The 16574-nt window shown below is 47.2% G+C and overlaps 1 protein-coding gene across 6 annotated transcripts in view; it reads right to left on the minus strand.

Annotated features, from left to right (window-relative positions):
* The window catches only part of FBXO25 (F-box protein 25), a 48550-nt gene that overhangs the window by 12190 nt on the left and 19786 nt on the right, over nucleotides 1-16574 (minus strand). For 4 of the 6 annotated variants that reach the window (XM_059049564.2, XM_067022648.1, XM_067022647.1 and 1 more), the window contains exons 3-5: nucleotides 14467-14570; nucleotides 13603-13652; nucleotides 10918-11010 (exon numbers count right to left, since the gene is read on the minus strand). In XM_059049564.2, the coding sequence (XP_058905547.1) occupies nucleotides 10918-11010; nucleotides 13603-13652; nucleotides 14467-14570 (247 nt within the window). Of the gene's footprint in view, nucleotides 1-10917; nucleotides 11011-13602; nucleotides 13653-14466; nucleotides 14571-16015; nucleotides 16257-16574 lie in introns of those variants that run through there. The other 2 variants (XM_067022645.1, XM_067022646.1) reach the window with 2 other exon arrangements.

Consider the following 16574-nt stretch of genomic DNA (forward strand, 5'->3'; position numbering starts at 1 on the left):
TTCTCATTGCGGTGCGGTGGCTTCTCTTTGTTGCAGAGCATGGGCTCTAGGTGTGTGGGTTTTAGTAGTTGTGGCACATGGGCTCAGCAGTTGTAGCTCATGGGCTTTAGAGCACAGGCTCAGTAGTTGTGACGCACGGGCTTAGTGGCTCCACGGCATGTGGGATCTTCCCAGACCAGGGCTTGAACCCGTGTCTCCTGCATTGGCAGGTGGGTTCTTAACCACTGCGCCACCAGGGAAGCCCCCAGAAGACAATTTACAAAGAAAATATAACCACGCATTAGCCTCTATTCAGCTAGATATATGAGACAAAATCTGCTGGAAACTTAAAGAGAATTTGTCAAAAATACAAATATTGTGGGAGATTTTTATAAGTCTCTTCAAATTTAACAATTCTAAACAAGTAAGGATGTGGAAGAATTAAATAATATAACCGCCAAACCTTGTTGAATAAATAAGCAGAAAAACTTACATCCTTCTAATAGAGAATCTGTATTTTTCTTATGTGTCAATCGAATATTTATAAAAATCAACTATGAAAATGGCCACAAAGGAAAATTTAACGCATTTCAAAAAAGCAGAGATCGTACAGGCTGAACTCTCTGATGCTAATACACTAAAGCTAGATTTAAATAAAAGTACAGAAAACCTCAGCTATCTGAGCTCCCAGGCACGTCCGGAATGCCCGAGCGCACGCGTTACGTGGTCAGGATGACAGTGTGGGTGTGTGGGAAGGACAGAGGGTGACGGTTTCGTGTTCAGGTCACTCTCTCGTGCAGCACAGGGCACCCTCAATGGGCAGAGGCCAGGGGCCGTGCCGTCTTCACTCCTGGCTTCACGCAGATTTCCACACTGAACCGTTATTACCAGGGCGCTACTGGAAGGGCTGGACGTGACTGCCTAATTCTTACAACACCCCTAGGAGACGTACTGTATTATCACGCTGCACAGCGAGAACTGAGGCCCAGAGACGAGGAAAATGACCCCAAAGTCACACAGTAACAGGGACCGGATTCAGGACTGAAACACTGCGAACTCTTGCCACGCTGCGTCCCGTGCACCTCATGCGTGTCAGGACGCAGCAAACAGCTTCCACAGGCTTCAGCGATGTGCAAGCTGATTAGCTGATTTTAAAAGGTCTTCTCAGTTTTACTGTATTTAATGAAAAAGCAATGAGACCTAAACTCTGCAACAGCAGATTCTCACCTAGACGTTCACAAAGCCGGAGCAGTGCCAGCACCCAGGCTTGTTCGCAGACTGCGTCCATGTTGCTATAACGCTGGGAAGTGTCAGGAGCTTCCATCAGGTCCTCCCAAGGTCTGTGGCCCCATTCCTCCCCCAGGGATGAGGGTATCTCACGCAGAGAGAATGCAGGCTGCGTCAAGAACAAGGGTCCCACCTGGGGGACCAGCTCGGGCAGATGGCCTGTGAGAAGTGACCTCTTTTCGGACTGTCCCTCTTGTCTACCCTCCATGGGAATTAACACCTCATTTGACTCTCATCCTAGTCACTGACTTCTAATACTGGCAGGAGGAAAAACTTACCTTCTGTGAATTGAATTGTTACACACTCTATAATTTCAGTTTTGTTAAAAGAATTCTTAGTTCTCGCGTTTGGTCACATTCTACAAGTTACATTGTTGGCAGCATAAATATGCAGCAAGTTAAAGAAAAATGAAGATGGTACTGGACACTTGCAGACTCTGCGCTAGTGACATTTCAAATTTCCAGAGGACATGCCATCTAATCAGCGCACTCCTGCTGGCTGGACACACACATCCCATAAAACGTCAGAGCTACAACATCTAATTTAATTCTCTTGAGGTCAAACTGTCCAGTTAGCGTCCAGTAGCGTTTCCTTCGACTGGAAGCAGGCATCCCTGGGAGGTCCCACATGGTCTCTTCTTCGTGAATCTTGTTCTTAGGAGCAGTTACATATTTTGCTAGCTCACTTTAATCCAACACTTTTTAAGGGGAAAAAATAGAGGAAACTCCTGGAGTAAGAAGCCTACAGCCAATTCTTGAAGCAACAAGAAGGACGTTTTTAAAAAAATAAAATGTAAACATATCTTTTTGTGCTGAGGAACTCAGAGGGCATTCCTTTTGTGAAGAATTTGTTTTCTAATAAGGGACTTCCTCAATTTCTAAATACCAGTTTTCTTGAAGAGAGGAGGTGCCTGTAGGTTCAGTAGAATGACTGGTAAATTAATTATTTTAGAGTCTCCTACGAGCCAGTTCAGATTCAGGTAGAATTTGTGCAGAATGTCTACCATGGAAAAACTAACCAGAACAACTCACAGAACAACCTGCTCATCCGTCCCCTCACGGCAAGTGGAGCAGCTCCAGGTCTGTGCCAGGTGCTGGGGGCATGTAGGGAGGGGGGGGTGCCCAGGGAGTAGGCACGTGACAGGGACCAAGCTGGGCTGTGACCCAAGACACTGCAACATGGCACACAAAGGCTCAGGTCAGAGAGTCTACGGACGGTCCCTCTCAACAGTCGCCCTGAACTCAAAAGGCCACTGTTTCAAAATGTCTCCACGCATGTCAGGAAGTCACTGCTTTCCACGAGAGGAGAAGGCTTACAGGATCAAGACAAAGAGGACCTTTAATACACGCATCTCTGCTGTCAGGAGCGCCTGTGACCTGAGGCACATCTCTCCCGCTTCTCCTCCCTGAATCTGGGGACGGAGCTGGACCTGCAAGGCTGCTGTCCCTCCATTTAAGCCACCCTCAAAAGATCAGCCAAGCGTAGCAAGCGCTCCTGAGCTGAGCACGATCAAGAGCTTGGTATGATCCCACCACGAACTCGTCATGGCAGCCTCGGGGCAGATACAAATCCTGTTACGTGTCGTGGAAGAGGAGATCCCTGGTCAGTAAACGGAGAAAACGAGACAGAACCCAACACAGAGGTCTGGCCCCTCCACCCTCCAGCCCCGCTGCTGCCTCGCGGGTCCCTGGAAGCTCATCCACGACCATGGTCTCCCCCCATCCTGTCTCCTCGTGAACTGTTCACGCCACGTGGTCCTTGGCAGAGATCAGGAAGAAGCTAAACATCTTCACATAACCAGTCGGTCCAGCGGGAGACGTCCTTTCCCTTGTTTTCCACTATTTAAAGGACCCAGGAAGCACTTGGGAAACAGGAGTTCACATCCAAACACTGAGGAATGTTGGGAAACAAACTCCTGGGGCCAAAGTCCCAGGACCTAAGGAGGCGCGTAAAGATGCGCAGACCAGCTCCCCGGCTCAAGGGCAGAGGTCACATGAATACCTGAGTGGCCCCAGCCCCGCACGCACTGCACCTGGTGCCCCGTGGTGAGGAGGCACAACCTCCCAGAGGGGCTGACAGACAGGTAAGGGGCCCAAATGACACCCCACCACCACCAATCCCTTACCTCGAACAGAAGGAAAGGGTGTCGCTAACACGCAGGAGGTGCATCAGGTACATTTTTCACCCGGAGTCGCTATGACGGGCACCTCCGGGGGGACCTCAGTGGCACAGGGACAGCCCTCCCCGTGCGGCCTCCCGACGCTGCCTGCGTTCCGGGCATGCAGGCCAGCGGCAAGTCTGCAGGAGACCCACGTGCGCGACAACCGTCTGCTCTGAGGCCCCCTGCTCTTTTCACCGTCAGTCAATTTCAACAATTCCTCAGCAAAATGTGTTCTCGTAAGCACTCCGGGGGCAGCAGGGTCTCCTTCCAACCTGTGCCCGAAAGCCGAAGGCCTCCCGGGTTCTGCTGCTTGTAATTTTTTCCACTGACTAGTTTGCAATCGTGTCACCTAACCCACCGTTAACACAGGCTCATTTTCCACACGTTCAAAGTGAGACGGTACGAGAATATCTGATTATCGTGTAAAGAAGTATGCTTGGTCCTCCGCAGAAGACAAAACCTGAACAAGCATGACCACTCCTCTCAAGGAGAAAAGCACACGGCGCCCCAGGGGAGAAGTAACGGCCCTTCTGCACGGTTTCTGCGGCTGCCGTGAGGCAGCCCCACGCCGCGTGGGGTACACGTCAGCGGCCACCACTCTCAGGGGTCGGAGGTCGCAGGTCCAGACCCCGGTGTCGGCAGGGCCCTCTTACGTTCTGGCCCAGGGAGGGGACCTCCTTGCCTCACTCAACTCCTCGTGTTGAGCAGTCCCTGGGCCAGTCTCTTCACATGGCTCCTCCCTGTGACTGTGTCTCTGTTTCCTCTTCTCTTAAGGACACAGTCATCGGTTTAGGGCCCTTCCCACTCCAGCAGGACCTCATCCTAACTGATTACACGTGCAAAGACCCCGCTTCCAAATAAGGTCACGTTCTGAGGCTCCAGGTGGTCATGAACCTTGGGGGACACTGTTCAGGCCCGCAGACTCGCTAATTAGAAGTAACTCCTCAAAAACATGAGAATTCCTCTAATATAGGAATGTGGAACAGTGAAAAGACTTAAGCAAAACTCTACAACTAAACTTTTCATGCAGGCAACCCATGCGCAAGACGTGAACCCCTCTGTGGCTCAGGTCAACATCTGCCACGCACGGTGACCCAGCCCATCGAGCTGGCAGAGGATCAGAAGTCAAGAAGCCGGGAGGGTGCTCTGTGAGCCGTCGGGTCTCCCGGGGTGGCCCCTGTGCACCTGGAGCAGGGCTGGGCCCACCACTCAGCGGCCCGACTCCTCGGCCCGAGGCCAGGTCCCGTTCTGAGCACCACCTCCCGCAGTTAATCCTGACACAGGACAAAAAACGGAAAGAAAGGGATGAGAGGTGTGCCATCTCGAAGGACAGTGAGAACTCAGGGTCTGTCCAGCAGATCCAGTCGCGCATCCGCACTCGTCCCCTTTGCCTCCTGTCACCAGGCCTTTTCACTGCCCCTCTTCCGGCTCCCACCAACACCCTCGCCTCTGGCTCTTCAGGGGGGGGATCCTGCACGTACACGTCTGTGACAAAACGCGGGCAGTCCCTGGGGGCCGGGCTGAGCTGCAGAGGGGCTGCACTCGCTGTGGCCTTTCAGAGCTCCCCTGGCGTCCATGGGGCCGCCTCCAAGCCTGACCGTTGGTCCCTGGCGCCCTTCACTTCCAAGAGCCACAGCGCAAAACTAGGAAATCGGCCCTGCTGCACCCTCCTGGCCAAGTCACTCCACAATCCTTTTATTCATTTGTGTAAGTTTCAGGTGCACAACACAGTGACTGGCAATTTTAAAGCTTATACTCCATTTACAGTTATTATAAACTATTGGCTGCATTCCCTGTGCTGCACAATATATCCTTGTAGCCTGTTTATTTTATACATAGTAGTTTGTTCCTCTTAATCCCCTACCCCTACCCAACAATCCTTCTTAGAAATCCGGCTTCCACTGCCAAACTTCCTTCTAAGTCATACAGTTGTTGAAATATCCTTTCAGAATATCGTATGTGCTTCTGCAAAGTCCTACGCCTTTAGTGAAACGTTTTGAATGGAGAAATACTATTCTGCGTGATCCCACCTTGTATAAACATGAATCTTCCATGACCGACGTCTCGTAAGCACCCTAATAAGTGCATCTGTTACATCCTAAGCACACCCTGTATTTATTAATATTTCCTGATCCCATACTGTGACTAGGGGGTTAGTAGATTCCTTCTGTACAACCCCGAGTACAAGAAGGGACTTAAATACGTCACAGACAACAGGTTCACCAGCACCGCTGGAAAGGCCTGATCAATTATTAAACCTCACAGATCCGGCCCTGCCAGGCAGCACCTATTCTATAAACAGGCCGTGAATGCTAGCAGTGAGTAGTAACGTCTGTTAAAATGCTTCTCAACAAATATATTAATAATTAAGCTACAGAGTTCAACTATCCTAACGCTATGAATACGACGGCGCAGCGCACACAGGCTTCATCTGACACCGTGCTGCTCCCGGGCGCGGCTTCCCCGAGCTCAGGGAGGAGCCTCAGGAGAGCTGGAAGGGCCGTCAAGAGGCCGAGTTACTGTCACAGATAAAACCTGATGCTCCTGTGACGAGAGAAACCAAACTGTCAGTGAGTAACACATTCCAATTATAGGGAAGTTCATGTGAGGAAGTTAAGGTAACCAAGGTAAAAAAAAGTCACTATTTACAAGCCAAATAAAGTGAATAATGTGTCACGGACGGAAGCAAAGCTCACTGACCACAGGCAGGGAATGAAGTATAAACTCATTTTCCAAATAACCCAAATAAAGGTACATAAACGTAACGATTCTGAGAGTTTTTCCCCTAAGGGGAACCTACTTTAGGAAGCACAGCACACCTGGCATTTTTATACATTTCAGCTGCTGCCCTGTGCTGCTCTCAGGGAGTTTCTTGACAGCCTCTTTGGCCACCGCCCCCAGATGCCGACCCTTCCAGGCCATGACCTCCTTGCGCCCACCCTGTCTCTCCCAGGGCACCCGCAGCTGCTGTCCCCACAGTGCTGGGGGGCCTCGGACTCCAGGGAGCCACCACGCATGAGCTACACGGCCCACAGAGAGACACAACCCAGCTCTCCCCCAGGAAGGGCTGGCACTGACACCACAGACAGACGCCACCTCTCTGCACTGCTGAAACGTCAGTGTGTATCGCGGACAGACGGGACAAGGTCTATGGCTGGAATGTGAATTAGAAGATTCCCTGACACTGTTAGTTTGGAAAGACAAGTCAACCTTACAGGGTGTGACCGTGCACCTCTCCTAAGGGTGCTCAGCAATATGGCACCAACATTCTCATCCCTCCCACCTCAGACCAGGGGGCACCAACTACTAGACAGACAGGAGGTAAAGATGCTGGCACTCAGTCTCCAATCATGACACCGAGCTAAAAGCCCACTTCAAAGGCCTTTTAAAATACCAACTCTGACTGCTATAAATCTCCCCCTTTGCGGCGAAATAACTACATATGTGCTAATAATTCCATGTCTTTGGTTAATTTTTCTACTTAAAATTTTCAGAATTCCACCAAATTTAAGTCTTTGATTTACCTTAATGAACATAAGGTCCTAAAACTGACCAAAAATGCTTTTAATTTACTTATACATTACATATAAATGGGAGGAATGAAAAGTAAGCTCAATTATGGACCAGATATTAAGAACTGTCCACTCACCAGGGCCAAATCTAAACTACATCTTGACTGTCATTTTTTTTTCCCCCAATAAGGAAGTTTCTCAGCACATATTATAAAATAATAACTGCAAATAATCAGTTAAGGAGAGAAAAATTACTAGTAAGTAAAGACCAGTTTTTATTGATTTTCTGGAAATAAATTTAATAGTTCAATAAATTATGCTAAGGGCTTTTCAGTACCCGGCCAAGACAACATTCTCAATCTATAAATAAGCATTTTTTTGTGAATTACAAGATAGTTTTAATAGCAGTTTAACATAATAGCCATATCACTGACAACCAACTAGTCTGAAACTAAATATACAGCATTGCATTTGTAACACAAATTCTGCTGAATGGTGGTGAAGAACACGATTGTCTACAAGCGTGCTGAGGAAGCTCAGCAGCGGAGGCGGGGTGTGTGTGTTTACGCACGTGTTAGCCCAGAGCAGGAAGTGGTGCTTGGGCTTATCCGAGGCCAGATGGACAAAATGTAACGTGAATGAGGTTGAAGAACAGGCCGAATGCACGAGGAGCGTGTGGGAGACCACCACAGTGCTGAGGAGCAGCTCACAACCCCCGTTTACAGGTTTCTTTATGACGCCCACCGGTGCCGCCAGGCGCCGCCTATGTGATCCAACAGTGACCCTAGATTAGGCGCCGTGTTCTGAGGAACACGGCACATGAAATTAGCTCTCTATTCTCCTTTAAAAAGTTGAGTGAATGCAGCTTGGAAAAACAATGTTTATTCCTCCAAATCAGACTAAAATTTTGAAATTTTATAAAAGTAACCTAGGTATGAAGATGTTTCAAATATTTTTTAACAGACTATACCAAAAGTGGCTTATTTCATATACAGGATGTGGAAGAGAGAATTTAATTTGGATTTGTGTAATTAGAAGATGGCAAATTTCCATTCCTGCCAAAGTATAGGAGAATAAAGACTAACCTTCCATTCCAAACTACTTATTTTTATTTTGACAACTAAAACAATTTATACTGAACACTAAACCCTAATACTAATTTTTATGCCGAAACTATGTAGTAATTATAGATTAGCCTGTTTAAAATGCTAATTTTAGATAAACAAAGGGATTTCATATAAAATGTTAATTAAAAGATGCATTCTACTAATTTTTTTCATATAAATCCTTAGAGGAAATATTAGTGCATGCCACCTGAAATGTAAGGAAACTCTTTCATCAGTCATTTCAAAACCACTGCGTGGGGGATTCCCTGGTGGCACAGTGGTTGAGGGTCCACCTGCTCATGCAGGGGACGCGGGTTCGTGCCCCGGTCCGGGAAGATCCCACATGCCGCAGAGCGGCTGGGCCCGTGAGCCATGGCCGCCGCGCCTGCGCGTCCGGAGCCTGTGCTCCGCAACGGGAGAGGCCACAACGGTGAGAGGCCCGCGTACCGCAAAAAAAATAAATAAATAAAAAATACCACTGCGTGTACATCTACAGCTCTTCTAATATTAATGAGTGGCCGTCTGGACAACACAGCACAAGTTATGGGAAGCTGTCTTGTTGAGAAGAACTGCAAGAGACCCTCACCATTCTGGTAAGTGTGGTGTAAACACGAAAGCAGCAGAGAGGTGCCAAGGACACCACTCCAGCCACTGAGGCCAACTGCGATTCAGGGGTACTGACCGCACGATGACGCACTAACAGAAAAAAGCAGTGCTTCCACCCCAGTGGCGGGGTGCTGAGGGAGAGGGGATCCCACCCCCACAGACAAGGTGGCAGCAAGTGCCGGGGGACATGTCACCCAGAGGTGAGGCACAGAGCACAATCAAAAGAAAGCAAGTGAGGGCATCAGGCCTGCTGGGGAGGCAACATGAGGAAAGGGAAGGGAGAGGAGACAGTATAGCACATGGACCCAATCACAGAGTCACTAGGGCAGGGGACGGCACACCATGGCCATGGCACGTGGACCCAATCACAGAGTCACTAGGGCCAGGGGACAGCACACCATGGCTACAGCAAGTGGACCCAATCCCAAAGAGTCACTAGGGCCAGGGGACGGGTCGCCATGGCCACGGCACGTGGACCCGATCACAGAGTCACTGACGGCTGGCTTCATTTGTCTGTCTTTCGGAGAAGGTAGACATAAGCAGATCAGTTTGGGAAGGTAACTGGCCTCGGGAAGGGTTTGAAGGAGCAGGAAGCAGGGGCAGGAGGAGGGTGAGGAGGTGAGGATCCCTGATGGGGAGGCCCCACCTGGCGGGAGCACTCGGCCATCATGGAAGTGCCACAGAGAGAGAGGCCAGCCATGTGGGAGGGCCCAGTGGTGCTGGCAGGCCTCGCATAGTGGCCTCAGCAGCTGCCAAAGCCACCAGCCCCGGTGGCCGTTTCTAGAGGCGATGCAGAGAAATGCCACTTCACGCATTAGCACGTGGACACACCACACGTTTTACTTTTTAGTTACGTATTTTTTTACACGTACTACAAAAGGACCAGCAGAGAAAGTCTACGATCTGCCAGGTACTACTGTCTAGGATGAGGACAACGTCTGAAGAAAGGCTCCTCAGTGAAAAAGAGATCAGCATGAAGACAAAACAAAGATCCCAAAGCTGTTCAGGTGACCAGGTTCAGGAGGACACAGAGCACAGAACGCTCCGACCTTCTCTGGTCAGCAAACCAAGCAGCAAGATGAGCAGAAAGCCCAGCACTGAAACCAGGAGGCTCGGTTCTCCCTCCCGCGTCTCCGTCCTCCCTCCCGCGTCTCCGTCCTCCCTCCCACGTCTCCGTTCTCCCTCCCGTGTCTCCATCCTGCCCCAGAGTCTCTCTCATGCCCCAAAGAGTAAAATCCCTTGTGTGGATCGCGGTCCAGAGCGGCCGGTATTAGACAACTAAGCATGATCTGAACTATCAAAAAGCATGTGGGTAAACGCTTACTGCATAACAGACCTCTCTGCTGACACACATTTTCCTGGATACCCAAATCTTGGCATTTCTACAAAGTGGAGTCAAATCCTGGTTCAGTCACCTGGAGGGAAGAGGTAGCTGGTGGAGGCCCCTGTCTGGTGTGCAGGCACCTGGGAGAACTACGGCCTCCACACAGCCCCCACCTGGCGAGGCTGCAGGGAGCACGTGGCTAGGAACCCCAGCTGCTGGTCACATGGATGCCCGGCAAACTCTGACCGGGACGAAACCAAACCCTCGGGCTTAAAATCATTTAACCACCCAGTTTTCTGTCCTTCCGGTAGCACTTCCAAATGCCTAGCAGCCATTACAAGGAATATCTTTCCAGAGTCCTACAGCACCATCAAAAATCCAAAATTAACAGCTTTGTGACCCATCAATTACTCTTTGCCTATAATAGTAAGAAGGTGAATAAATTTGTTAGGCAAATAAAAGGAGACAGTAAATGGAATATATGGCAAGATCCTTTCCTTCCTAAATGTAGGCCAAGATAAAAATTTCCTCTAAAAACATGTCATTAACAAAATAAGGCTTCTGTGGAGTTCCATTCGGTATAAATGTCCTTCTTTCTGTTAACCCACTGTCCCTCTATTAAGCAGGGATCATACTCCGTGAAAAACACAAAGTAGAAAATGCATATGAAACCACCGGGTAAGGATTCCCAGCGTAACTTCTGCCTCCTCTTTGCATCTCCGACAGCGCGACGGGTGGGGAGTGTGCCCCTGCCCCCGCGGGAGCCTGCAGAAGCCCCAGCGCCAGCCCGGAGCCTCGGCCGCCCGCCCCCGGGGGCTCTCTACCAGCGAACAAGCACAACTGTACGCAGCTGTCAAAAGCATCTTAAATATTTCACATGATAATCCTCAAAACACAGTCGCTCCAAAGTGTCATCAAGTGTCTCTGAAATAAAATACTCACTCTGGCCACGTAAGTGAACCTCCGGGCATCCTGGACGGCACTGAAGAAGTCTAAGCGGTTAAAAGCTTCTCCCAAAGTGCAGTAGCCGTGTCTCTGGAAAAACAGACACAAGCGAAAATCTGTCAAATGAGTCATGAGTCAAAATGAGCTAACAGTTAACATGAATTAGTCTGCACAATTTCTTTTTTAATTTTGGCAAAGGGTATCGTTTTTACTATGATCTATTCCACATTTAGCTGAAAGTAGAGTAAAATTAAAACAATGCTAAATTTAAGTCATTTATGTGTAATCAAGACACTATGCATTGACATTTCTACACCACTTAATGACAAGGATAAATACTGATTAAAAATTTGTCAATTTCCTTTGTTGGCATGCATTTGGGGGGGGGGACAAAATTAAGCCTAAAATCATAAAATAACTGGATGTATTCTAGGCTGTGCAACTACAAATACATAAATCATGCCTGGCCACTATGAAGAAGCATCTGTTATAAACTACACGTTGGAATTTGATTCCTCTGAGGGGAGTCCTATGTGCCTGCAGGCCTGGACCTACGCCCAGCCGCTCAGGATCAAGGCCGAGGGCACCTGAGTGGGGTGGGGTTCTGAAAACCAGCGTGTGGGTGCAAAGGGCTAGAGGTGACGGGACGGGACCGTGGGCAGTGATATGCCCTATATTCCATACTGGTTCGCACAGATCTCTACCCTAGGTTTCAGGAGACATTTTAAACTCGATCTTCTGTATTGGAAGACTTAGAACATAAAGAGATCTTCAATGCAGAGTTGTGGGTATAGACAAAGTGGGGAATAATCACAGAAAACATGAGGTGACAAACATGCCTCACATTTCAAACAGAGGACAGGAGAAGGGCCAGAGGGGGAGCTGGAGGGGAAATCCTGTCTCTGACAGAAGACTCACCGTGAGGGCTGACTTGGTTTTACGCCCAATCCCAACAACACTCTCAATGTGTGCACAAGCCACCAAGATACACTTATTTAAAACATTCATTATGTATTTTTATTGAATATCCACCAAGTACAAAATATTTTCCTGGGAGCTGTGGAGGAAGCCAAGATTAACTGGACATCATTCATAACCTGAAATCAATCACAGCCGGTAACTATTCTCTTTCTCAGTGAACAGGATTCCAAACACTGGTGCTCCTTCCAGGCAGCCAGCCGTCTCACAACAGCCTCTTCTTTGGGGGGAAATAAAATCACACGTTTGAAGCACACGAGCAGCAAACACCTGGCGGGCCCCAGGTGAGAAGCCCAAAGGCGTGATGTGATGCGGGGAGAGATGGGACCCGCTCCGAGTCCTGGCCCCTTCCTGTGCCTGCCAGTGCCGGTTCCCAGGACCCATGCAACACCCCGCAGACTCACAGCAAGTTCCCCCTCTGCCGCGTGTGCGGCCGAAGCTCGACCTCTCTTCTGTAATCGGTGTGGTGACACCCAGCAAATGAAATGTCTAACAATCTTTCTTTTTAAAAAAAAAATAATAAATTTATTTATTTTATTTATTTATTTTTGGCTCTATTGGGTCTTCATTGCTGCGCGCGGGCTCTCTCTAGCTGCGGCAGGCCGAGGCTACTCTTTGTTGCAGTGCAAGGGCTTCTCATTGCGGTGGCTTCTCTTGATGCAGAGCACAAGCTCTAGGCGCACAGGCTTCAGTAGTTGTGGCACACAGGCTCAGTAGTTGTGGCTCGCGGGCTCTAGAGTACAGGCTCAGTAGTTGTGGTGCACGGGCTTAGTTGCTCCACGGCATGTGGGATCTTCCTGGACCAGGGCTCGAACCCGTGTCCCCTGCACTGGCAGGTGGATTCTTAACCACTGCACCACCAGGGAAGTCCAAATGTCTAACAGTTTTTCATAAGCTCAAAATAGGTCAGATTCGCCAAACACCTTCCAATGGTGTACTGGAGTGTATGTTACGGGTTAGAGTGGTTTCATACCCATTTAACAACGTTAACCATCGCCAAATAGGTCGGATAAATTTTCTATCTCAGAATCTAATCCTTAGGCTTCTAGGAAGCTGAGCTGGTTTCAGAACACCCACTATTAACACTTCTGGAACCTTTAACTTACGCTAACATAATACATGCTAAACAACTGCTCCCTGAATATTTTCCCCCATTGTTGCAAAATAAGGCAAATGCAGTTTCTCAGACAACAGATGGAAGCAAGCTTCCCCAGATACCAAGAGAAAAAGGAAACATGCAGAGTTGAGGTGAACAGACCTTTTGCAAAAGAAAGGCGCGCAGGGCTCGAACTGCTTTTTGCAGATTCCAGCTTAACTACCAACATCACCTTAGCTGCTACTCTACAAAATAAATGAGGGGTTTACAAACTGTTCTCACCAACGCAAAACACAGGAGAGCCAAGACACAGCCCTACTAGTACCAGAGGCTCATTATGAGCAGCTTTTGGGGACGGCCGGGGAGAAAATATCAAAGTACCTGGGGGTCCACACTTCTTCTGAAACAGCCCTCTGCTGATTCAGATTCGTACGGGGCATTGACATACACCACACACACACAAAACACTGTCTCAACGACCCTCTTATGCTTTCACCTCTTAGAATGTGGACACAGGTCTGATATTGCAAAAGAAACAATTTAACGTAACAGCACATATTCAACAGTAACAATACAAAATATACTCTTATTTATAATAGAATACTTACTTCTCTTGTGCTTTCTTTATGGACATAGATCCATTTTTCACGATAAAAACCTAGAATAAAAATTAACTTTGTTTTTAAAAGCTGGTGAATCATTACAAAATGAAGATTTTAAGGAACTTCAACAGTGGCACATGCTAACAAAATTATCTGACATCATATAGATAGGAGATGCTTTGACTTGGCTAAATGCAACCAGAATTGCTTCGTTTCCTAATATCAATGTAAGAGGTACTGAAATATCTTTACATGAAAGGTGATTTATGACAGTACCACATCTAGGTAACTTGGAAGAAAACAGTGTCACCAAGTGACTGCAGTCATATCCAAACATAAATGGCTATAAAAGTACATTTAGTATACACCCTAATAAACAGTTCTCTTCCTCTTTCATTGCCCTGACTCAAGTCTGGGCATCTGCACAGGGGCCCTTTCAGAGCCTCCCCATCCCCGTCCCCATCCCCATCCGCCTGCATGGCTACAGCTCTGACCATGTCTACCTTCTGCTCCGAACCAGCAGCGTCTCCTGCACCAAAGCCCAACGTCAAGATCCCTAAGGTTCGGCCTCACTGCTTGGGAGTGAATGGACCTGAATTCAGGACTGCTATTCAACATTCAGATATAGAGGCTGTTTTGTAGGTTTTCCTGTCTTTGGTTTCATTGTAGCAAATCTTACTAATGACTTACTCAACTAAATGGTTGAGCTGCAAATATTTGACCACTAAGTCACTGGGCAACTCTGGATACAGTGCTGCTACTTATATAACTGTATCAGCATTTACGTCATAAGACAGCACTGTCAATGCAATTCAATTTATCAACATATTCAACAAGTAAATATGAAATTATTAATGAAAATGATCTTACACTGAGTATTTTTGTCATTTCTAAAATGGTCCTTTTTCCTTTTTTTGGATGCATATTCATGCTCTTCATTATTGAATATTTCTTCATCTTCACTATTTAAGATACTGAAATAAAGATACATTTTATTAAAATATTTTTACAGGGGTTTCTTCATCTGGATTTTCTTTTGTTAAAAGGAAAAAAGAAAAAAGAAATATTTGGTTTGCAATTCAGGAGCCCAAAATACTAATCATGTTAAATTCTGAAAGCAATCCTTAATTTTCAAAGCAACAAATCACAGGTTTGAAATTACAAGACTAATGTCTATGTTTTTTGCTTGCTTTGAGAAACCTGAGATTTATCCTGGTTCTTATCAGAATGCTGTATCGGGAAGTGATGCACAAGTTTTAGAATCGCCTAAGGATTCTGAAATGCTCAACCAAGGTAGTTTCAGACTTTAAAACTTATAGTTTTAACAAAAGTTAATGTGACAACATGATACCTAATACTAATGATTTGCCATATCCCTGACCCAATGCTGAGTAAACTCAACATTTCTCTTTGTCCCCATACTTCCAAAGACTTAACTGGAACTACTACTGTATGTCCTTACTAAGCATCAACCAAATAATGCTACCCGCTAAGGCGCTTAACTGAAGCCAGATGAAGTAAAACATTTTTTTCCACTTAAATACATCTAATTAAAAGCTTTCCCATTTTTTTCTTTTTTTCTTTTGGATGAAATAAGAAAATAAAATCATAAGGTGATAACTAAACAACTTGAACACACTCTTTTTTAAAAAAATTTCTTCCTCGTAGTAAAAAATAAATAAGTAAGACTATGCAAAAAGCAGTCCACCCCCTCAAAACTAAAGATGCACACGATTTTATTTTCAGCACACTGACAGCTGGATTGTTTTCAGTCTGACAGCAAGGAGGGGCTCTGAGGAGATGAGCTGGCTAGCAGAGGGCCAGGGACTGATACTCAAAGCCGAGGGAATAACCCTGCTTGCTGCCTCGTCGCCGCTCTCTGACAAGAAAATTGTACACAAGCTCCTTCCACTAACCTGTATTCACTTTTAATCAAAACAGCTGATTTTCCCAAATGAATCCATTTACGACCATCAGAATAGACTTAAAGTAAATCATGAAGACAAGCACAAGTGCATTTAGAAGAAACAAACAACTTATCATTCAGTGGCAGGCGTTAAATAATACCAATTCATAGAAATGGGTTGATCCTGGCTGTATCTCACATTGGTTTGTTGTCATTGATTCAAATACTGAAGGTAGAAGATTTCAAATGTGAACAGCTTTTCCAACTACAATCACAAAGGCATCAAGGGAAAGCAGAAGTACACTGCTCTCCAGAAACAGCATCACAGAAAGGAAACCAGGCACCAGTCGAGGAGGGAGCTGCCCATTATCTCCCGGGAGAGGGAGCCGTGCCCGGCTAGGCGCAGGCAAGCCAGGGGCACCGGGCAAGCGCACACGTGTGCTCTGCCCTGACTCTGCCCTGGGAGGGCTGGGCCATCTGAAGGGAGGCAACAGGCCCAGGGGACAGACGTACCGGAAGGAAGCACAGACATCTATACGTTTCAACCATGCTGACTTAACGAAGGCGACACTCTCAGCCCTCCACGGCCACCGCTCAGCACTCCACCAGCACCCCGTCACCCTCTTTCTCGGGAATGTTATTCTGATAAACCCACCAAAGGTGCATGGCTTCCCCACACCCCACGTCCATTTCCAACCAAGACAAGGATGCCTGTGGAGAAGAACCATCAAAAACATCTCCTGGCATACAGGTAAACAGCAAGGGCCTACTGTATAGCACAGGGAACTGTATTTACTATCTTGTAATAACATATAGTGGAAAATAATTAGAAAAAGAATAGATACATATGTATATATGTGTAACTGAATCACTCTGCTGTACACCTGAAACTAACACAATACTGTAAATCAACTATACTTCAATTAAAAAAAAAAAAATCTCCTGAAAGAAATAACCAAGGGCCAAGGAAAGAAGTTACGCTCTTCTCCTAACTCACTCCTTGAAGTCAGCCTGCAGCTTTTAACATTGTCCAAGTGTGACCTGACCTTTTCCCACCTTATGACCCTCACCC

The sequence above is a fragment of the Kogia breviceps genome, chromosome 20, assembly GCF_026419965.1.
Source record: "Kogia breviceps isolate mKogBre1 chromosome 20, mKogBre1 haplotype 1, whole genome shotgun sequence".
NCBI lineage: Eukaryota > Metazoa > Chordata > Mammalia > Artiodactyla > Physeteridae > Kogia > Kogia breviceps.